General features: G+C 47.4%; 3 protein-coding genes across 4 annotated transcripts; 2 read left to right on the top strand and 1 right to left on the bottom strand.

Moving 5' to 3' along the window:
• The first annotated feature begins 1,026 nt into the window (after positions 1-1,026).
• Positions 1,027-1,818, top strand: LOC101764313 (uncharacterized protein At5g39865). Its single transcript, XM_004963803.2, has one exon. The coding sequence runs from the start codon at positions 1,027-1,029 to the stop codon at positions 1,816-1,818; it is 792 nt and encodes a 263-aa protein (XP_004963860.2).
• An 11,864-nt stretch (positions 1,819-13,682) lies between these two features.
• On the top strand, positions 13,683-17,103 carry LOC101767561 (probable inactive receptor-like protein kinase At3g56050). 2 transcript variants are annotated; one of them, XM_004962339.4, is made up of 7 exons: positions 13,683-14,220; positions 14,380-14,425; positions 14,710-14,886; positions 14,970-15,535; positions 15,651-15,841; positions 15,974-16,106; positions 16,224-17,103. In XM_004962339.4, the coding sequence occupies exons 1-7, from the start codon at positions 14,118-14,120 to the stop codon at positions 16,805-16,807; spliced, it is 1,800 nt and encodes a 599-aa protein (XP_004962396.1). In that variant the 5' UTR covers positions 13,683-14,117; the 3' UTR covers positions 16,808-17,103. The 2 variants fall into 2 exon arrangements, with proteins under 2 accessions (XP_004962396.1, XP_004962397.1); XM_004962340.4 differs by lacking the exon at positions 14,710-14,886 and having other exon boundaries at positions 13,690-14,220.
• Positions 17,104-17,439: 336 nt separating this feature from the next.
• Positions 17,440-21,620, bottom strand: LOC101766888 (importin subunit beta-1). Its single transcript, XM_004962337.3, has 3 exons — positions 21,400-21,620; positions 17,975-20,406; positions 17,440-17,890 (listed from the first exon to the last, which is right to left on the bottom strand). Exons 2-3 carry the CDS (start codon positions 20,383-20,385, stop codon positions 17,695-17,697), a joined length of 2,607 nt encoding a protein of 868 aa, XP_004962394.1. The 5' UTR covers positions 20,386-20,406; positions 21,400-21,620; the 3' UTR covers positions 17,440-17,694.
• Positions 21,621-22,160: the final 540 nt, after the last annotated feature.

The raw sequence follows: 22,160 nt of genomic DNA, 5'->3' as shown, positions 1-22,160 counted from the left end.
GGACAGACGCAGATGTGCATGAGCGAATTGCATCCACACGATCTCTTGGAAATGTTGCACACGTCATGGAAATCTTCGTCATCGCCTCCTGGAAAATTTGGAAGATGCGCAACGCCATTATCTTCGACTCAGCAAGGCCAAATCGGCAGCTTTGGACCGTATGGTTCAAAGAACAGGCTCTCCTTCAACTTCACCATTTCAAAGAGTCCCACAAATCTTCTTTTGTTCAATGGCTAGAATCTATCTAACTGTGTAACCCCATCGTCTTCCCCTCCTCCTCTCTTTCTACCCTCCTTTCTGTAAGTATCTCATGTAAGTATGCCCTTGTCTGTACCTTTGTGTTTCTGTTTTGTTTTAATATATTTGTTGTGGGGAACTCCCCCAAAGTTTTCCTTTCAAAAAAAATGACTTATGGGAGACAACGTCAAATTTGAAGTGGCTTATGGGAGTGTTTGTGCAATTTTAGCTTCACTCGTCAAGTACTCATTTTTGCAAGTATAGCCCAAACTAAAAACAATTGTAAGTATACCTACGCACCTAGGTGAGGTGATCAAATCATATGTTTAACGCAATATGTCTATCAATGATGCAGCTGTATATATTGAGAGGTTCGATATCTCGGAGGTGCTCATAGCAATAGAGCTGCGTGTGTATTCCTGTCTCCTAGAAATATTAATATGTGTGTTTATGCAAGTGTACTGTAAGCATGTTGGTGTATGGCTATACTGTATTTTTAAATAAAAAATAAGAATGAAATGTATCATGGATCCTTAAATGAGCCCTTAAAAGTAATCAAGGTTCTGCACAAGAGGTCCCGTGTGCCATCCTCGTGTGTCAACACCTTCTCAAAGAGAGTCAACGTGTCGAAGAAAAGAGTACGAAAAATGGATCAAAGCGAAGAAATGCGCACCAAATGAAGGGAGACGCCACAAGATTTGGGGGCAGTTAAAGCCTGGTTAAAATTAGCATGCCGAAGGCGGGGGCAGCCAGACAACTAGCCACCAAGGCCATCACGCGCGCGCGCGCATGCACGAGCTCCCGACGCCCCTGGCATCCTCTCCTCTTGGACGCGCGCGAATCGGAGCCAAGAAGCAGCCGCCGGCGATGTGGTCGCCGTGGGTCCGCCGGAGCAAGGCCTCCGGGCGGCTCACGCAGTCGCCGTCCTTCTCCTCGCCGACGGCGTCGTCGCCGACCTGCAAGGACTACCAGGGCATCAGCGCCGTTCTCGACGACGCGGCGCCCGACGCCGCCGGCGCCGGCTCGGCCGGCAAGAGCGTCCTTCACCGCGCGCGGTCGGCGTCCAGGCTGCGCACGTGCAAGTCATTCGCAGCGGCCGCGGAGGCCGCGGCGGCGGCGGTGGCCGGGGAGCGCCGCGTCGTGCTCTACTTCACCTCCCTCCGCGCCGTGCGCGCCACGTTCGAGGACTGCCGCGCCGTGCGCACCATCCTCCGGGGCCTCCGCGTCGCCGTCGACGAGCGGGACGTGTCCATGGACGCCGCCTACCTCGCCGAGCTCCGCGCGCTGATGCGGCGGGACCGCCCGACTCTGCCGCAGCTCTTCGTCGGCGGCAGGCTCGTCGGGGACGCCGAGGAGGTGCGCCTCCTGCACGAGAGCGGGGAGCTCCGGCGCGTCCTGGCCGGAGCCGCGCAGGCCGCGCCCACGCCGTGCGCGTCGTGCGGCGGCTCCCGGTTCGTCCCCTGCGGCGCCTGCTGCGGCAGCCACCGGCGGTTCAGCGAGAAGACCGGCGGCTTCCGCGTCTGCGCGTCGTGCAACGAGAATGGGCTCGTCCGGTGCGCCGCCTGCGGCTCCGTCAGCTGACGTGCACGTACGCGTCCTCATCTCGGCGTCGATTCGGGAGATGGAAGAGGAAATGCTGAGCTGCTGACGGATTCCTAGATCAATTGTGCTGCATTGGATTGTAACCCTCAAGGATGGGTGCATCAAGTCAGAGAAGTCTTCGGATTTGACATTGTTGGATCGGATTAATTGTGTGTTCTCAAGTGTAGCCAACGCTCATGAATAGAAAGATTAAAAGGAATAAGTCTATTTTTGGCTCCTCTGGATCTGTGTTTATCTTGCTTATACAATTGCACCTCCTAACTCTAGAACCGTAAAGTTTCTGCAACCTTACCAGTTTTAGATAGGTTCAAAATTTTGCCGAAATTTCACGAATTTCGGCAAAATTTCACGAATTTCGTGCTTTTCGGTGGAGAGCGAAAAATGTAATTTCAGTTAGAAAATTTCATAAAATTTGAATTATGTATGTTTTATATAGCATCTACAACTACATAATGTCAAGTAGCTAAAGGTGGCACAGTGGTTGAAACACCAACCTTCTCTTGGGAGGTCTAGAGGTTCAACCTCTGCTTCATTCTAATCTAATTTTTCTGCCACCAACCGATCGCTAGTGCTAGTGACCACTCCTGAAGTAAACTTAGCCAGCCGTACGGTTGCGGGTTTGATGTCCTTGTGGATCCTAGAAATTGTGCTTTGTACCATAGTGTTGCGAATTCGCTTAGGTGGTTTGTTGTGAAGCCTGTTGTGTGATTAAGATCTCTAATCCACTCGTTATTTTCTAGCCCTTCGCGCTCCGTCCTCTTCTTCTTCCTTGTTTTGGCATAGAGTTCAGGGGCGATGTCTTTCGGTCAGCGTCCTTGGATCCACACGTCTTGCCAGAAGCATGTCTTCTCTCCGTCTCCAAGGTGGATTGTTGTGCATGCAACGAAAAGCAGCCTATCGCGGTCATCGCACGGTGTTTCTATTCCGGCCCACGTCTTGTTGGGGGATACCCATTCATACCATAGCCATCTGATATGCAGCGCCCTTTCAAATTTGTCGAAGTTTAGGATCCCCACTCCCCTACGCTCCTTTGGCAAAGTGGTCCTTGTCCAGTTGACCTTGCATTTTCCTTCAGTGAGTCCCTTGTCTCCCGCCCATAGGAAGCGTTTTCTTATTGTCAATCTCTTCCGGTACTTCTTTAGGTGTTTTGAGCGCCATTAGCAGATATATGGGTTGTGAGGATAAAACTGCTTTGGTGAGGCATAGACGGCCGGCCTGTGTGAGGTTCCGTCCTTTCCAGTTTGATAGCTTACTCGCTGTTTTGTCCACCATTGGTTGGAAATCTATTCGTCTTAAGCGTGTGACCATTAGTGGTAGCCCTAGGTATTTTATCGGGAAGTTACGTCGCGCGATCGGGAGGTTGCGTAGAACTGCCTCGATGTGTATGTCGGAGCAGCTTATTGGCGTGACACTTTTTTTGCATGTTCGTTTTGAGGTCGGTTGCTTCTCCGCATTTGAGCAATAATTCCTTTATGTTTGTGACGTCTCGTGTAGTGGGTTTGATGAAAATTACCGCGTCGTCAGCATACATGGATATTATCATTCTTGCCGCTCGGCCGTTAAGCTTGATCAGCAGACCTTTCTCCGTGGCCACTGCCATGAGACGTTGTAGCAGGTCTATTCCCAGGATGAAGAGTAGCGGTGAGAGCGGGTCGCCTTGTCGAAGTCCTTTGCCATGATGTATGTGGTCCATGGGGATCCCGTTTAGCAAAATTCATGATGTTGATGTGGTGAGAATGGCCATGATCCAGTCCCTCCATTTTGGTGGGAAGCCTCGGTGCTGCATCATCATCAGTAGATAGTCCCACCGTACAGAGTCAAACGCATTGGATATATCGAGCTTCATGAGTAAGGTCGGCCATTTGTTTCTGTGGAAGTGGCGTGTTAGGTTGCGTACATAAAGGAAGTTGTCATGAATGCTCCTTCCTTTGATGAAGGCACTTTGGCATGGCGATATCAGTTCGTTCATAAATGGAGCTAGGCGTAGGGCTAGGATCTTAGTTATGATCTTCGGAATAGCGTGGATTAGGCTAGTTGGTCTGAAATCTGTAATGTCCTCCGCTTCGTCCTTTTTTGGATTAGAATGATTGTGGCCTTGTTTAGCAAGTTTAGGTCTGCGCAACGAGAGTTGTGGAAGGAGTTGATGGTCGCCAGTAGATCGTGCTTGATCGTCTCCTAACAGATGTTGAAGAAAATGCATGTGTAGCTGTCAGGTCTTGGCACTTTGTTTCGTGGCATCCGTTTGATCACCCGCCGGATTTCCTCCTCCATGAATGGGTTATTGAGTAATAAGAGGTCGACCGTGGGTAAATTAAGCGCTAGCCAGTTTAGGTCGATCGTTCGCGGTGGTTGTTCTCTCATAATGTTGTTGAAGTGATCTTGCACAACTCGTTGTTTGTCACTGTGGGAGAAAACCCATCCGTTTTCTTTACGTAGCCTATAAAGTTCTTTCTTCATCTTCCAATTGCCTTTAGGTGGAAGAACCTTGTGTTGGCGTCTCCTTCTTTTAGGTATGTTATCCTGGAGCATTATTTTCTCCTTGCCTTTTCGATGACTGCCCATCCTATGAGTCGTTGTTTTAATTTTGCCCTTAACCATGTTTCTGCCGTTGACAGTGTCCTGACTTCTTGTGCCTCATTTAGACACAAAATTACCTCCTGGCCATGTGCATCTTCATTCTTGCATTAGATAATGTTGACGTGCTCCACTCCTTCAGAGCCTTCAACGTTACGTGTAGCTTGTGACCTAATTTGTGGAAAGGTTCAGTGTGTTGCATCGGAGCATTCCAAGCAGTGGAGACCACTTGTTGAAAATGGGTAGGCGTACCTAGAAGTTTTCAAATTTGAATGATATAGGGCGCCTAAGGTCAACATGGTTAGTTAGGAGCAAAGGGCAGTGATTGGAGTGGAACGATGATAGCGCGTGAAGGAGGCAATTGTAGAACTGGAGATCCCAACTTTGGTTGCAGAATGCTCTGTCAAGACGAACTAGCGTCAGCGTCCTTCTCTCATTACTCCATGTAAATTTTCTATTTTGTAGGTTTATCTCCTTTAGGCCACAGTAGTTTATGGCATCTCTGAACCTATTCATTAGCCTCCGGTTGAGATTTCTGTTGTTCTTATCTCTTGCACGGTAGATTAGATTGAAGTCCCCTAGTATTAGCCATTTTGTGTCATCCAGGGGTTTGAGCGTATGCATGTGTCGTAGGAAAGATTCTTTTTTGGGTCGTCTCGTCAGGCCATATACCGTGGTTAGCGTGAAGATTGTCATGCAGTGTTTAATTATTACGTCTACCGAGATTGAGTATTGTCCAATCCTTATGTTCTCAATATGTACTGTCGGGTCATTCCATAACAGGAGTATTCCTCCTTTTGTGCCTGCCGCCGGTTTATACACAAAGCAATTTAGCATGTAAGCTCCCAGGAATCGAGCCAACGTGGAGTCTTCGTTTTGGAGTTTCGTCTCTTGGAGGCACGCAATTTGGCATGGTGTCAATTTCATCGTCTCCTAAACTAACTTTGGGTCCGAAATAAAGGGGGCTGCCTATGTAATAACAAGGTGGTTTAGGGGCTTGTAGCACTCCACATCTTCCCCATCAACTCCACCTTCTCAAAACACTTTAGCTTCTCCCAATACAATTCGTCTAATAAAGATAAGCAGTCAAACTTATAAAACTCGCACATATCTAGATATTTGAAATGGCGCACCATTTTTTTTATTTATTCTAAACCGGTTCAATCTCCTGGGGGTGATCATGCATAAACGTGCACGTCTATACTATGATTCGCTGAAGAAGAAAGTAACGTGTGCATTGCGGATGAATCACAGTGCTCAAATAATTTTTTTTTTGAGTTACACAGTGCTTAAATAATTGAATAAAAAACAAAGAAGGCCGTTGGCACTTGGAGGTATAGGATTTCAGGCCCATCAAGCCCAGAAACCACTCAGAGCACACGAAATCCAGCCCTCGAAAGTTCTTGGCCTAACCGGAATTCCTTTCTTCCGTAAGATTTGAGCTTACACACCTTCCAATGCTTTGGATTAGTATTATAGTGGCAAAGATGAGGTATAAGGATAATCCAAGCAGCCACCTACATGATATATGGCACAATTTGATTGTGGAGAATGGATGGGTGATAAACTATTTTGAACCTTAAACTTAAAATGCACTCCTCCGTCCCAAAAAATAAGTTATTCTGATATTCAAAATTTGTCAAAAAAAAACAAGTCATTTTATCCTATTTTGTATATGCATGTGCATGTGGTTGTCAATTAGTGTCAAATATAGCTTAATAAATAGGGGCAAACAAAACCATTTTACTTTTTTTGTTAATAGTATGTCCAAAAATTTGTAGAATGACCTATTTTTTTAAGGACGGAGGGAGTATTTTTTTTTCTCAAATAGAGTGAGTTTATTTTGATTTGGTTTGAACTATTGTGTTGTTCAGAATAAATGCAACACGGTGAGATGCAATATATGTACATTGTAAATATTTTCTTGTTTTAAAAATTAGCATTCAAAATGTACTGCTTTGGCATTTTGAATATACAGTTCAAAATTTTGCATTAATTCATAGATAAGGCTATACCACAAAACGGCCCTTATTTGCACGTACGAACCACTAAAGAAGATTAGGTGTGCTCATGCCGTCGCTTGCACGTTTAGGAACAACGTAATGGAGATGCCCGATGATAGTATATGATTTTTGTTGAATGCATGATTGATCGCGCAGCACAATTCCTAAGCAAAGATAACTGAAGTTGTCGTGTAAACGTGATGGCTTTTTTTTTAATACTCGAATTTTTCATGCATGGTTCCAGTTAACCCTTTTTAACTTTGATCAAAGAATATCCTCAAGCTATTAGATAGAGATATATGGAAATCATATGAATTTTATCTTGAAGAGTAGTTTCATAGTGTAATAGTTTTTTTATTTTTTTGAACACATTCGTATCAAAACCAGTAGCTAAAATTGCATCTTGAAGGCCGTCTTGTTGTCGAGCATTCCCTCTCTTCGTCTCTCACAACCAAAGGAAGTACTCCCTCTGTTCCAAATTAATATTTATTTTGATTTTTCTAGATACAAAACTTTTCATATGGATCTAGATATATGTATACGTAGCAAAAATTATGTATCTAGAAAAGTCAAAATGAATAGTAATTTGGGATGGAGGAAGTAATAATCTTTTCTCTCTTTTCAAATTAGAGTTCACTTTAAGTTTGTCTTGAATCAAATTTGTTCAGTTTTGACCAGGTTTATACAAAAGAGAAAAGAGAAGAGCTTTGTTACAATACTTTTAAAGTACCAGCGGTACTTGCAGTTACTTTCCTTTCTCATCCTTCTTACCAAAAAAATTAAATAGATTTACACATAATTAAAAAACATCATAATAATTTCTCACTATTTTTGGTACTTGATCCCACTAAATTGGTACTTCTTGGTACTTCTCGTTAGCTACTTCATGGTACTTCCTTTGTTTCAACCGTCGATTTTGCCGGATGGACGGCTCTTATTTTTTCAAGCACTCTTCTATAGAAAAATATAATAACATCTACAATACCAACTAAATGCATTACCAAGAGATATTTTATGGTGGATTCACTGAAACTAATTTGATGTTATAGATGGTTATGCTTTTTTCTATAAACTTAGTCAATACTGGAGGAATTTGGAGTAACTAACAGACATAGAGACGGAGGCTTCTTCACTGTTTTCTCATATGGAATGATGCTCTCGCATGGATGGCTGGACGCATAATCTCGAGTCGTACGTTGCATGTAAGTGATGTGCATCCCCAATCGTAAAGTAGAAACTTTAGTTAGCCGGCGAAAATTGACAACCGCGTCATCAATTTGCCTTTTGGTCCCCCTGGCAGATGAGTTTTGCCAAACAATCAATGGTTTCACGTCGATGCTCTATTCACAAATAAGAGAGGGGTCCTTGAAATTTGGCTTGTAATTCAGGGAACACATTCAAATAAGTCCAACAGTTCTAGAGAAAGCAGAGCACCGAACCACCAGTACTGGAATATCCACAAAACAAAATAACTTAAGGTGCAAACAAGTGGGAAATCCGAATGAGTTCACACAAAGCCATAGGGATAATTTGATTCTGGATTAAACTTCCTATTTGAGTTTCACATAATTGCGTTAACAGGTCAAATCCAATTCTCCAATGCTGACAAAAATGAGATTACAACACAGCAACTTATTAGGTAGGCTGGTACTGTCGATCCATCAATGTGCTTCTTCAAGAACATCACTGGTAGGCAAGGGCCACAGTGCCATTGTGTTTTGTAAGGCAGTGTCTGTACTGAAGAATCTGCTAGACTGACAGATCGATGATAGTATCACCGTCGGAAGATGAATTTCTGAAGGTCACTGTCTGAGTTTCAGGCAATTGGTAACGTCAGAGGCTGTCCTACGACTCTGCCCCAGAAGCACGTCAACAGAAACAACGGTTAACTGTTGACGAACGCGTTGCTCAGAGAAAACATTCTGATAATGCTGCTCATCAGGAATGATGAGGATGCATGAATGGAAGGTTAGAGTGCATAATGTCGTGGGGTACCTTACATGCAAGTGTCGCACAATGGTTTGGTGCACCGAACCGTACGTAAAGCAGAGGGAAGCTCCATTTAGGCTGGCAGAAATTGGCAACTGCATCAACTTGATTCCTGGTCTCTTAAACAAAGAGGTTAATGTCATAGCATTAGTTTTTCAACTGTTCACCAGAACCTAAACTATGTCTTCAGTTTACTATGAAAGCTACTTTATATTCATGTGCTAATCAAAGAAGAAAAACCTTCAAGATCTCATCAAATTACGTTTTTTTGCTCACCACAAGAGAAAAATGATAGGTTTTTCTTTTTTGCTAGTACAAGTCGGGCTAGACATGCCAAGGTTAATCTGGCACTCAAAGTAGGTCAGTGCAGAAAGAAGAAAGGATAAGAATGCAATTACATGTATGATCCTGGTCTATTGTAAACAGTAGGCAGAAAAAGAAAGTAGTTTTCTTCCCGCCTCCTTTGAACTAATGGCCGCCTCGTGCTACATAAATGGTTAGGCAATACAGCAATAGGTTCATTGTCTTTGCATTATTCTCTTGTTTTGCCTTCAATCCATGTCATGCGTGGTACACTATGAAGTTGGCAGCCAACCAAACGATGCATACATCAACGTGCATGCATGGGTCCGGCTACTAATTAAGGTTCATTGACATACTAATTAAGTTGGTTGCTGATCGGTTGGTAACCTTACACACCTTACTCAGGGAAAAGCATCTTCATGCACAAGCCATTTGTAACATTGTTAAAATTAAATGTTTCTAACCCATCAATTAATAAGGAAAATTGCACAAACATCCTCAGATTATGTGATTATGTTAAGCATATACCAAAACACATGTGGTAGAAGTAGAACAATTCCATGAAATGATAGGGGAGATATTGCAATATTTTCTTAAGACCAATTGACCAAGTTAAGGCCTCAAACCACACCCATATATGATGTGTCGATCCAATCCATGACAAGAGAGTAGAAGACAACAAGTTATTAGGTATGATGGTCTTGTCTACCGATCAATGTGCTTGCTTGGTGGTGTCGTCCGTGCACTGAAGATAGTATCATCGTCGTCCATGAATGTCGTAATGTCACTATCACTGAAGATAAGCCAATTTTTTTTTTGCGAGGATGGAGATAAGGCAATTGACAATGCAAGAGGAGGCCTTATATTCCTCCTTCGTAACACCAAAAATAAATTTTCAGCTCTTCACTGTCAAATTAAAAAAACTCTGAAAATAATGTCGGAAAAAAGAAACTCTGATATCGTCCGGTCATTGTTAAGGGCAGCTCCAGTAGTATAAAACCAGCCGCTAGCTCAAGAGCTCATGCTGTGATTTGTGAGAGGCAGAAGAAGCTTTGGCACAGTACGTACCCCGGCCATAAAAAGGTTGCAGCCACCTCTTGCGTTGTCTATGGTGCTGATGTACTTTACGTCTTGTGGTTCTGATGTCAAGTCGTTACGGCCAAGATGTACGTACGTACATGTTGCCCAGAGAGAAAACATCCTGTAGATGCAAGATGGCATGCAGTCACGCACAAAAGGATGAAATGACACGATCCAGTCGGATCCGCTTCAGTTTTCCGTTAGGTGAGCGACGCATTCCACAGAGTCAATCATTGACCGCGACGCCATATACATGTTGTTCCTTGTCAGATTGCCCCTTTTTTGGCCAAGAAAAACTAGTCAGCGTGCATGAACATACTGTCACTCTGTCAGTGGAGTGATCATCGTCTCTCCAAGTACAAGTACTCGAATATCTGATAAGTACCGACAGGTGCGGAGGTGCTTAGCTACGACTACGACCTCCTGCATGTGCGCTGGTTGCTTGCGATCCAATTATTGCATTGGCTACTGCGATCGTTGATGATGAGGAAGAAGACGACGACAGATCGGAGTCGGAGTTAACATGCGGCGGACCGGGCGGGTAGGCGGAGGGCGATGGCCGCCATCCTAATCGTTTCACCAGAAAGAGCCTACCCTACCGTCCCTTCCGTCCATCGACGATTGATATCTCCGCTCCGCAACGAGGGAGACCAATCACCCGTCGACCCATCGGCCCCCTCTCTCCCAGTCCCCACTCCCCAGAGACCTCTAGTCACAAATGATCCGTCTGAGGTCTGTACTGTCGGCAAGAGAAGTAAATTCGTTACGATGGATGACAAGGAGGCATACACGACGCGCGCACAGCACGAGTGCACTGTGCACGCATGCAGCTGTATCTCTCTCTTTGCTCGACAAGTCATCATCTCTCGATGACCTTGTCAGACCTCTGTAATTTTTTCCCCTTCCTCTTAATAAAATACGTGTCTTTAAAATACGTGCTAAGACACGATCACTAAAAAGCTATGTTTCTCTCCTCATGCTCACACGCCTACAAAACTTACCACTAGCATCGTTCACAAAACTTACCACTAGCATCGTTCGTTCAACTCAATAGACGATGAGCATAAGATTTGAGCGTTTGCCCATGGATAGAGCCATAAGTTCTGTGCATTGAGTTATGGTTGAGTTTTCAGTTATAGCTATGGTTTTTTAACGAACCGCACAAGACAGTGCGAGTTTCTATTGATAGAGTAGAAAAAATACGATCCTAGGAGGCTATATGCAGGAAAAGGAAAAGAAAAGAAAAACTAAACTAGATTCGCTCGGTTAGATTGGGACATCAACGTGGGAACCACTCAACTCAAAATCGTCAAACCCGACCAGTTGGATTGGGACATCAACACGACCACACCACTGCACTCGACAATGGCAGCCGAACCGAAGCCTAATCGCGGCATCCACCAACATTCTCACTCCCATATAGTCGTCGAAACCTCCAGGCGGGATCCCGCATTGATAGAGAATCAAGAGAAACAGACCGCGCTGCACCGAGAAGGCCAACACTATGCGAGACCCTTCGCCGTAGTGCCGCTGCAACATCGCACTCCATCCGACAAAGTGATATTACCAGATCCATACCTCTCGCAGGCTGCCTCGCAGTCGCCACCATGATAACACAAACACGCGAGGCCTCGCCACATTCGCCGTTGGACTCCACCTCGCTCTCGTCGCCTCGAAGAAAGGCCTCGCCACGCCCGCCACAGTACTCCATATCACGGATCCGTTTCTTTTCTCACCATCAGAATTGTGAGCAATATTGCCTTGCTTGCCAAGGTCCCCATATAACATCCAAGTCATCGCCGCAAGTCGGCTTCGCCTCGTTGCTCCACCCGCGCAAATGGCCTTCGCTGCCGTATCAGCAAGCCAAAGTAGTCGCTTGTGTCGTCTTTCGATGATGTACCGCACCGGAGTAGCCCAGCAAAGCTGAGCAACCCGACACAGTCCGCTGCAAGCCTAGTCGTCCCACGATGTCGTTGCTGCAAGCGCCATCCTTCGACGCAGTCCCAAGCCGCACTGACAGTTGCCCAGCAACACCAGCCACCGCGGTCCGCTGCAAGCAGCCAGCCCAACAACAATGCAAAAACCCCTAGGCACCGCCAGACCTGCAACCGCCTCCACGTGAGCTCAGCAACCCCCATCAATCTTACCGTCCTGCACCATGCCGCCTTGCCGCCACCGGCTGCAGCCTCCCATGATCAACGCGTCACCAGCAATACCACAAGCCAAGTTGGATCTCTAGAGACGACGCCTCCAAGGAGGGGATGACGCCAGTGGCGCCGCCGTCGCTCGTTTAGAATTTGGACAGGGTTTAAACCCAGCGAACCCCATGCAGCAAACAAGGATGGAGCTCCAAGATGACGCCCCAACGAGGAGAACGACGCCCTAGGGCGCCGCCGCCATCGCCACCAAAAAGATCGCTGGCAAAAGCTTTCGCCCAGAGCATCCCACTCTTAGCCATTGCACGTACACAACCCGGCACTCCCTGGACAACAACCATGGAAGCCCTCCCAAGAGCGGCGCCGCCATCGTGCCTCCTCACACCATGCGTAGACCACCTTCGGTTGCCCTACCACGACTCCTCACCGCATCATCGGCGCGTGCGCAGCTACTGCCACGCGCGGTCATCACCTCCCGCAACGGTCAGGACCGTCGAGGCGTCCCCATGCGCCACTGCCAATAGGCCACCTCCACCGCCGCAGCCCGGCCGCTTGCGCCCCGCGCCACAGGGCCTCCTTAGCGCGCGTCCTCTTTCTGGACACCGCCTCCCATGGCCACCGCACAGCCCAGCCACAGCAAGCCACCCCTACCTGAAATCCACGCGGACCACGACAGTGCGCCGGTTACCCCCGCCGATCAGGCCTCGGGCGCCACCGCTGCTCCGCACGGCCCTCCATGCACAGCTTCGCAACCCGCCGCACTAGCTGGCCGATGGAGCATCTGGCCATGGCCTCACCGAAAGCACACGTCGCTGCTGTTCTCAGGGCTGGGATTGACGCCGCCGTGAGGGGTGCCCCCGCGTAGATCCGGCCACGTAGGCACTGGATCCAACCTCGGAGCTACCGGATCTCGGCGTTGATGGACCGACGCCGGTGGCAGCCGCCATAGACCGCCGCGGCGCCGAGCTTCGGGAGAAGCCTCACTGCTGCCTTCCGTGCAGCCTGCTTAGGCAGCAGCGAGGGGGGCAGGGCGGTGGAGGGGCCTGGCGGCGCGGTAGCTCAGGCGCTGCCCAAGTCGCCCACAACGAGCGACGCGGGGGCGGCTTCCAATTGGATGCCTATCTATTTTACTGACAAAAGGCCGCCATAGCTATGGTTGAGTGTTTTTTTTTGATAAAACACATTTACATACGCGCGAAATACAGCGCGCATTTGAATACGAAATATTTAGTGAGTCTAACTAGTGGGGCCAAGGGTACAATAAGTTCAAATAAGAAGCGGTGGGTCTATAAGACAACAACCCTAAGCATCATGCATATGTAAAATTTACTCTAATTTTTTTAATATAGGAAAAGACAACTTTGGTCATCAATATGTTTTTCGATATTTGGGTTTAACTTTTAGAAATGTCATAGCTAGATTTTTCCTTGAAAGGTACTTTGATAAGGCTATATTTTCCTATATATTTACATACATTATATGCTTATTAGTAACCAGTGGTCGAATCAGTGCGTTGGCGACCATACTCTGTCGCGATATGGTTTTGAGTAGCTTCTTGTAAATCCAGAGTCAGAACATACCAACCGCAAAAACTACCTGGTCCAAGGCCAAATTTTACTCTGGTGCTATTGCCTCCTTTTGACCTCGCGGCTCTCGACGAAGCCGTTGCGTTGGGCGTGCCATACACAAAATCGACACGTCCGGGCATCGGGCCAAGCGGGAATTAATTGCGGTGCCGCGGCCGGTGAGGCTCTGCTCTACCTCTGCTATGTTCTTGTGCTCCTGCTCGCACTGCATTGCTGCGGTAGTGGCGAGTGGTCACAACTCACACCCGAGACCGGGGACCCGATCGACCCCAAATCATCTCCACCTCCGCGTGGCCGTCTTCCCCGGTCTGCTCCCCCACCATATCTGGTGCCCTTCCTCCCCGGTCTCCACTCTCCAGTCTCCACCGCGACGCTACTACCTAGCCGAGGTGGAGACGACCTGGTCTCCTCCCACGCCATTGCTACCTGATTAGCTCCTCCCACCCCTCCACGACTGCCACGCTACCCAAGTCGTCGCTTCCCTTTCTTGATCTCTCTGCCTTTGCATAAAGCTGCTGAAGCATGTGGCCTTCCACGATCAGTGAGTGAGCGTTCCCGTGTTGCTTCGTGGAGTTTCGTCGGCGTCCATGGAGAAGATGCGCCGCCGCCGGTGGATGGTGGGTGTCCTGCTGCTGGTGGCGCTGGTCTCCGTGCTCCCTCATCTCGGCAGCAGCAACGACGCCGGGCAAGGTGTGTCTCTCTCTGCTACTTCCTTTTCTTTCAATTTTCCTCTTCGTTTGTCGGTGTGTAATGTGAGAAGGTAATTGGGCATCAGGGCATGAATCTTTGATACTCGGTTCACGTCATGAGAAACTGATATATGTTTCGTCGGTGCTAAACTGGTTGTAGGAACTCTGAACCCGGAGGAAGATATCCGCTCCGACTCCGAAGCCAGGTGAGATCTCTGATCAACTGATCCTGATGAGCCACAGCAATTCTTGTTTTCTTGGACCATTCCGTTTTTCTCAACTGTTCGCGTGCCTCAAATAATTGTTCATGATTGATCTCAACTTCCAGAGTTTTAGTGCCATTAGGCAGAGGCCCTGATGCTTTTCTGATGCCAATAAAATAAAAAGGCGGTACCATATTAAGCTTGACTTCATCCATGTAACCGATTACGCATCTTCAGCACCAATCCTTCACTTTCCACCTGAAAACAGCAAGCAAAAATCCATGCAGATCACCTAACGTTGTCCACAAATATTTGGCACACGTATCTACCATTCTACCTTCCTGCACCGCGTTGCACGAATTGTACGTAGAGTGGTGGATAGAGCAAGTTGAGCTTGGAATCATGCATTGGCTGTCAGAAAGACGGAAACTGACAGCTGAACCACCAAAAGCAGAAGCCCCAGAGTATGACGGTACATCATCCCTTGTCCGATTGTTCTTCGCCTCTTCTGCTCACTCTCCTTTTATCTCCACCCAACTATTGGCAGGATAACCCATGGAGACCGTACAAGAAAAATCCTGCAGGAGCAGCAGAACAAGTACTGGTCCGGGCGTTTCGACAGCAACAAGGCGGCATGGCCGGATTTCACCAACAACAATCCTTCAGCTGGCGGAGGAGGTTTCCAGGGCCCGCCGTCGACGTTCACGCCAAACCGGCAGCCACAGTATCCGCAATGGCCACCGTGGCCGTGGACACCGAAGGCTACGCCGCCGATCAGCTTTCCTCCGTCGCCTGCTCCGGCACCTTCGCCGGCGGTGTTCGCCAAGCCTTTGCCGCTGCCGGCGCATGATAGCAATCCTTCACAGAGCATCGCACTGCCCCCACAGCCGGCCGACAACGGTAGTAGGCCGGTGATCGCCGGCGTTGCAACTGGAGGGAGACACTCCAATCATGTCGGTAGGCCTGTCTACGTCATCGCCGCGGCGGGGGCATCCCTGCTCGCGGCCGTGTCCGTGGCGGTCTTCCTCCTGTGCTACCGGTCCAGCAAGGTGGTCACCGTCAGACCGTGGGCGACCGGCCTCAGCGGGCAGCTGCAGAAAGCGTTTGTGACAGGTGGGCCCAGTTCGTCCCCGACATACTGTTAATTTGCTAAACAACGGCCAACCTTCATTTTGCAGTGCACATATACAGCTTCTTGGAGATGCTTGACAGATGCTTCGATCTGCAGGTGTGCCGTCGCTGAAGAGATCAGAGCTCGAGCTCGCCTGCGAGGACTTCAGCAACGTCATCGGCTCCCTGCCGGATTACATGGTGTACAAGGGGACGCTGTCCAGCGGCGTCGAGATCGCGGTGGTGTCGACGACCAAGAGCTCTGCCAAAGAATGGTCCAAGCACTGCGAAACACAGTTCAGGAAGAAGGTGAGAAATGCTACTCTGAAACTGTCCCGATTTTCTCTGAAGATTCACCATAGAACTTAACAAATTGACATTAAGGACAGGTAGTGGTGTACAGTAAATCTTTCCCTACTAATGGCCAATGTATTGCTTCAGATAACAAGCTTGTCCAGAGTCAACCACAAGAACTTCGTGAACCTGCTGGGCTACTGCCAGGAGGAACAGCCCTTCACCAGGATGATGGTGTTCGAGTACGCTCCAAACGGCACTCTCTTCGAGCATCTCCACGGTAATGGACTAGAATCACTGCACTAGAACAGTAAAATTTCACGATCATATAAGCATATATGCATAAAATTTCACTGTAAAAGTGTGACACTGATGGTTCTGGCTATCTGCACTGCAGTCAGAGAAGACGGCCACCTGGACTGGCCGACGCGCCTGCGCGTGGCGGTGGGCGTCGCCTACTGCCTGGAGCACATGCACCAGCTGAGCCCGCCGGAGATCCTGCGGACGCTGGACACGTCCACCATCTGCCTGACCGACGACTTCGCCGCCAAGATCTCCGACGTCTTCTTCTGCGACGAGCCCCGGGAGGAGGAGTCCTTGCCCCCTTCCCCGGCGCTGGCGGACAGGGAGGGCGTCGTGTACAGCTACGGGATGGTGTTGCTGGAGACCATGGCCGGCCGGTTCACGGCGTCGGCGGGCGGCCTGCTGGAGGGCTGGGCAGCGGGGTACCTGAGAGGGGAGCGGCGGCTCAGGGACGTGGTGGACCCCGCGCTGCGGCGGTCGTTCAACGCCGCCACCGTGGACCGGCTCGACGGCGTCATCAGGGGATGCACCGACCGCGAGCCCAGGCGGCGGCTCACGATGCCGGAGGTCGCCAGGCGGCTCAGGGAGATCACCGCCATGCCGCCCGACGCCGCCACCCCCAAGGTGTCGCCGCTGTGGTGGGCGGAGCTGGAGATCATCTCCACGGAGGTCAACTGACGGGCATATGGGCATGTTTATTTTGCAAGGATCTGAATCCCTGAAGTTCCCAGAACAATCTCTCGCTCAAATGCACCCCCAAAGAGCTGTTCAGTAGATAATACACCGTTTTTTTTTTTGTATTTTGTTTTTTGGGTTTCAGTTTGTATTCAGTGAAGTTTGTGTCCATCTGTACATAAGAACAAGAAGAGAAACTGCAGCCTGCAGTGTGTGGCCAGAGCAGAGGTTGGATAAAGTCCAGATGTTGCAGGTGATGATGTGCTAAAGATATAAAAGGTCTTGCATAGTTAAACGTAGATGTGCACATTCACAAGGGGTGAACCTGAATCCATTCACAAGAAAATTGTCTCTAGCTTAAGACCTGCTTACCTGATACTAATTTTATTCAGAAGAACAAATTTCACGAAACGAAATTCTGGTGTGAGACCAACATAGTTCAAACCATGAACACGCGACGAAATTATGCATAACCCGCAGTTATGCTGACATGGGAATGGGATACTCTGTAGCAAAGCATGTACATCAGATCAAATTCTGGGAGAATGCATCCAGCTATGTGCGTTTGATCATCAGCAGATACATTCTCTCAAAATTTGATCGGATGGACATTGAACAGAGGACGCATCAGCAGCAGCATCGAATAATAACAGGAGTAAGACAAATTAACCAAGTTTTTGCTGTTCAAGACATCCACAGACAGAATCCACCCAGTCTAATGCGACGCACAACGGCTTTGACAGACCAACAACACCACGCGACTGCTACGACAAAGATCCTAGGACTGACGCTACATATATATTGGTATCCTTTCGTTCACCTGTGGCAAATGGACTTGGCACAGCCACAAAAGAAACCTCCCATAACCAACAGAACAAAACCATCTCACATTAAGAGACCACCGCTTGGTTTATCATACCCTGGGCCCATGATGCAGTCTCCTGAACTTCATCATCCAAGTCAAGGCACTCCCTCAAGAACTCAACATGGAAGAGGTGGGTCTGGAACAGATCCTTTGAGCTCGCGCCAAGTGTGTCTGCAAGATCCCCAAGGACAGCAACTGCAGCCTTCGTCACACTATCATCCCTGATTGCATGCAGATGCATGTAGCTGTAAGAAACAGGTACCAGACGACAATATAATAGAAATGGCAACGTAAATGAAGCATACCTGCTCCTATCTTTGGAAACAGCTTCAGTGAACTGCAGTAGATGGGTTGCATATCGAATCATCAGCTGCGCTTTTGGGCCCTTGATACCCTGGAGTATACCAGAGTATGCCTCAAAAATGCCCCGTCTGAGCTGGTTGCCATAATCAACCATATCATCATCACTCTGATCAAGAGTACCAAGGAGTTCTGCAGCTCCCTGAAGCATCGGCATAGCATATGGCAAGTATTTCTCAAAATTCTCACCAATAGCAAGAGCTATGTCTCCAAAGCATGAGAAAATCGGAGGCTTCACAGACCGATTGAGCATAGAGTTTGATAGGTCCTTGAGAAGAACAGCCATAATCCGATCACAGAAGGGCAGAATTTTATCTTCCAAGGCACGGCAAATATCACCCACCACCCCTACAGAGATGGAGCAGACTTGGTACTCTTCATAATTCTGCAAGCCAGCTTCCAGGTATGTGAAGAAGTTAGGCATGTATTTCTCAAAACCTGAACCAGTAGCATATGCAAGAGCACCAATTGCAAGCATTGCTTCTTCATGCACGGTAGAACTGTGGCAGGCAAAGACACGCAGAAACAGAACCATCAGCTGATCAGCAGTCTGGACAATTATGGACTTTGCATCTGTACTGCTCAGTTTCTGGATGATGACCTGCAGTACCCCACACAACAAAGCCTGCAGATCACTTTGCTTCTCTTTGTCACCAGAAGAAATTATATGGAGATCAAATGTAAGGTTTAACCTTCTCATGATCTCCTGCAATAACTGGCCAATAATGCCTGAAGTTTCAGGTATATTGCTGACTCTCACAATCTCATTTAGTGCTTCATAAGCAGAAGCACGGAGCCTGAAATGGGTGGTATCAGCACGATCCGCAGCATTGAGAAGAGCAGCAATAACATTAGGTAGATAAGGTGTGAGCACAGAAGACATGGACTCTGCATCTTCATAACCTTGGGCCAGAAAATAAATAGCACCGCAGACTTTCTCAGCCACATTTGGAACATCCTTACTACTCTCAAGCAACACAGCCATGATACGAGGGAGATTTGAGTTATTTATGATTGGGTTGGCACCAGCAGGAGAATGCAAGATCTCAAAAACCCTCCCAAGAGTCCAAGCAGTAGTATCTTTTACCTGGCTGTTTGAATCGTTCATTGTGTTGAGCAAGAAATCAAGACCAGCCTGGACCAGCGGAGCAAGTTTTTCAACAGAGGGGCCTTCAAGGATAGAACCAAATGCAAAGGTAGCTGCCTCGCGACAATGCCAATCAGGCTTCGTGATGTTGGCCTCAACAAACGGCATCACAAGAGGGACAATTGCATCACCAACAGTTCTAGCAATGAGTCCAAGGCACGTCCCACCACTCATAGAAATGTTCCATACATTATCATCTTGATCTTGGTCTTCCTCTTGCTTCAATAGAGTTTCTAGCAGCATCGGAACAAGTGAAGGGAGAGCCTTTTCAATAAAACGAAAATGTATAGTAGAGTTGCCATCATCAGATCCCTCATATTCATCTTGGAGTGCAATCTCTTCATCACAAATAGCGCTCCAGAACTCAACAGCTTGAAGTGCAACCTGTTCTTCATCTCCTTTCACTGCATTAGCAGTCAGGTTGAATATGGTTTGCATATAAGGATCTAAGTGCGAATAATATGTGGATGCAATTGCAACAAGGCATTCAAATGCCGCCTGTCTGATCTCCACTTCTTTAGACACAGCAGTATCGCAAATCACCTTCATTATGTAGTTCCTCTCCATTTCATTTGCAAAGTTACTCTCAGCAAAGTCAAGAGCATTATAAAGGGCTTTAACTGCTGCAAGACGAACTTCAGGGCTGAGCTCTGTCTGGTTCATTCCCTGGACCACAGCAGTAAGAACAGCATTCACTTGATCCTGCTCCAAGTGCTGCGGGGAAATCTCCTCACATACATACCCCAATGCCTCTAGGGTTGCTTGCTTCAAAGGAGCAGATGCACCCGGGGATGTCATGTTCCCCAGTAATTGGGCAATGAGGTCTTGCCATTCTCGACGTGGTATCTCAATCGATGCAACCTTGGCAATGACTTGTGATGAGGTATGCCTTGCATCATGGACTGAAGATCCTAGTGTTACCAGCAACGACTCCTTGATCTTTGATTTTATAGATGGATCCACGCTGACCCATTGCTGAGTCAGTAGCTCCTTTTTTGCAGAATCCTTTGCATCCAAAGAATTCTTAAGGATGATACCAGCAAGCCTTCTGGACTCTGGGGGTTTTTCATCATTCGAGAGCTCTATGGATAAGGAGAGGAGGAAGTTTGGAAGATTCTGCTCCTGGAACTGCGTGAGGTTGCTTTCCGCTACAGTTCGAAGGTTAGCATCCGGAGATTGAGCGGCTAGCAGAACCTGTGTAATATCCATGCCTGTAGCAAATGCCCTATCCTGCACCAAAAGGAAACAGATTGTCAGTCAGTAAGGAATCAGAGAAAATCAACAAAAATAGCATAATACATACAGACCAGATCAATGAGCCAATTAAATCTAGCTTAAAGCTTTTGCATTCAAAATAACATTGTCCACACCACAAATATTAGCCAGATAAATCATTTAACAAAGGCGCTGTATGATTGTGAGATATCAAATTTTTATAAGCACTACTAAAGCGCATACTCATAAGATAATCAAACATATTCTTATGTAGAAATTACTTTCCTCGTCAGCAATCAAAGATTATCAGTTAAACAACTAAACCAACCAATGCAATGAGAGGCCAGACAAAGCTAATGCGGGGTAAACATGATCCAAGCATCTAGATAATCATGTTACATCTCTGCTAACATGACTTAAAACATGAACAGGTGATTAATACCATAAACATTTTTCAACCTAATAACAGAAAAAGGAACACTATGGAGCACTACTGCCTATGGGTAATGAAGAAATTACACAGCATCAATATTCATAATAGAAGAAATGTAGAACAGTGCCACATGACAATGAAGAAACTACGAAACAAATATATTATTGGGTGAACAGATCGCTACCCTAATAGTATCAGCAGCCATATCAATCAACAGAGAGCAGAGATATACAGAGATATATATCAATCAACAGAACAAAGATACATAACTACACTACGTTGTATGAATACACCAATCCACCTAACTTGGACGCAACATGATCATTAGAGCGCCTATTACTGGCAACATCAACAAAGGAGATGGCCAGTGTTTGGACTAAGACAAACCGTGCCTCAGTTAAAATCCACAGAATAAACCAGGCGAACATGACATACAAGGCATACGCACCAAGGAGCATCACAGGACAACTAAGATCATGCTCAAACTGAATCACTGAAGAGCCAAACCAGCTAGACGCATGACCGCAACAAGCGATTCATCGGAGCAAAATAAGAGCGGGGTTAGGGTTCCTTACGCGCAGAGGAGAAATCAATCCAGGCCCGGACGAATCCCGCCCGCACGCGAGCACGCGAGATCCGGACGGCGTCGCTGGGGGCGGGGCCGGCGGCGGCGCGGGATGGAGGCTAGGATTCGGGGCGGGTCGGTGGAGCGGAGGTGTGGTTTATAAGATGCTTCCCCGCTCGCCTATTCAAATGAAAACGCAACTCCAGCGTGGGGAAGAGGGGGCATGAAAAGAAGAGTGGTGGGGGGGTGCAGGCGGCGGCTAGGGTTTAGGAAGGGAGGTGGGCTGCGGGCCGGGCCTTCTTGCGTGCTCCACGAGACCGTGCGGGATTTTGGGAAAGCGCTCTGTGTGATTGAAATGTTATGATGGATGTAAATGAACTTCTGGCAAAAAAATTGTAATCGAACTTTATAATTTCTTGGGAGACTTCTGCTTTACTAGCCCAACTAAGAAATTTGTTTTGTCCACTAAACCCCATATGAAATGTTGATTCATCAACTCCCTCAAGTTATCTATATATGTCTAATTTACACCCTAATGAAATTTATTTTCCTCACGTTTTAAGTTAAACTTTTTGTGGGTGATTTCTAGCGCCACATTGTATGTTAAACAAATCTGACTTTTGAAATTGTTTTCATAACGTGGAAATATCTTACAGTAGTCTCAAGGTCAAGATATGAAAATACAAGAAAAAATATTTAAGTATTTCTCAAACATAGGTTCGCAATACCAGCTAGGATTGCGCACAATTTTACCTTAAAATTCAACTGGTA

Source organism: Setaria italica, chromosome III (assembly GCF_000263155.2).
Source record: "Setaria italica strain Yugu1 chromosome III, Setaria_italica_v2.0, whole genome shotgun sequence".
Classification (NCBI taxonomy): domain Eukaryota; kingdom Viridiplantae; phylum Streptophyta; class Magnoliopsida; order Poales; family Poaceae; genus Setaria; species Setaria italica.
Note: the sequence above shows the minus strand (reverse complement) of the source record. Positions and strands in the feature narration are given on the sequence as shown.

Bases quoted from the DNA above. Each gene is read 5' to 3' on its own strand.
- LOC101764313 (XM_004963803.2), top strand. From the start codon at position 1,027: ATGCACGAGCTCCCGACGCCCCTGGCATCCTCTCCTCTTGGACGCGCG.
- LOC101767561 (XM_004962339.4), top strand. From the start codon at position 14,118: ATGGAGAAGATGCGCCGCCGCCGGTGGATGGTGGGTGTCCTGCTGCTG. The intron at 14,887-14,969 runs GTATGACGGTAC...AACTATTGGCAG, and splicing joins CCAAAAGCAGAAGCCCCAGA to GATAACCCATGGAGACCGTA. The intron at 16,107-16,223 runs GTAATGGACTAG...TCTGCACTGCAG, and splicing joins TCTCTTCGAGCATCTCCACG to TCAGAGAAGACGGCCACCTG.
- LOC101766888 (XM_004962337.3), bottom strand. From the start codon at position 20,385: ATGGATATTACACAGGTTCTGCTAGCCGCTCAATCTCCGGATGCTAAC. The intron at 17,891-17,974 runs GTATGCTTCATT...GCATGCAATCAG, and splicing joins GTTTCCAAAGATAGGAGCAG to GGATGATAGTGTGACGAAGG.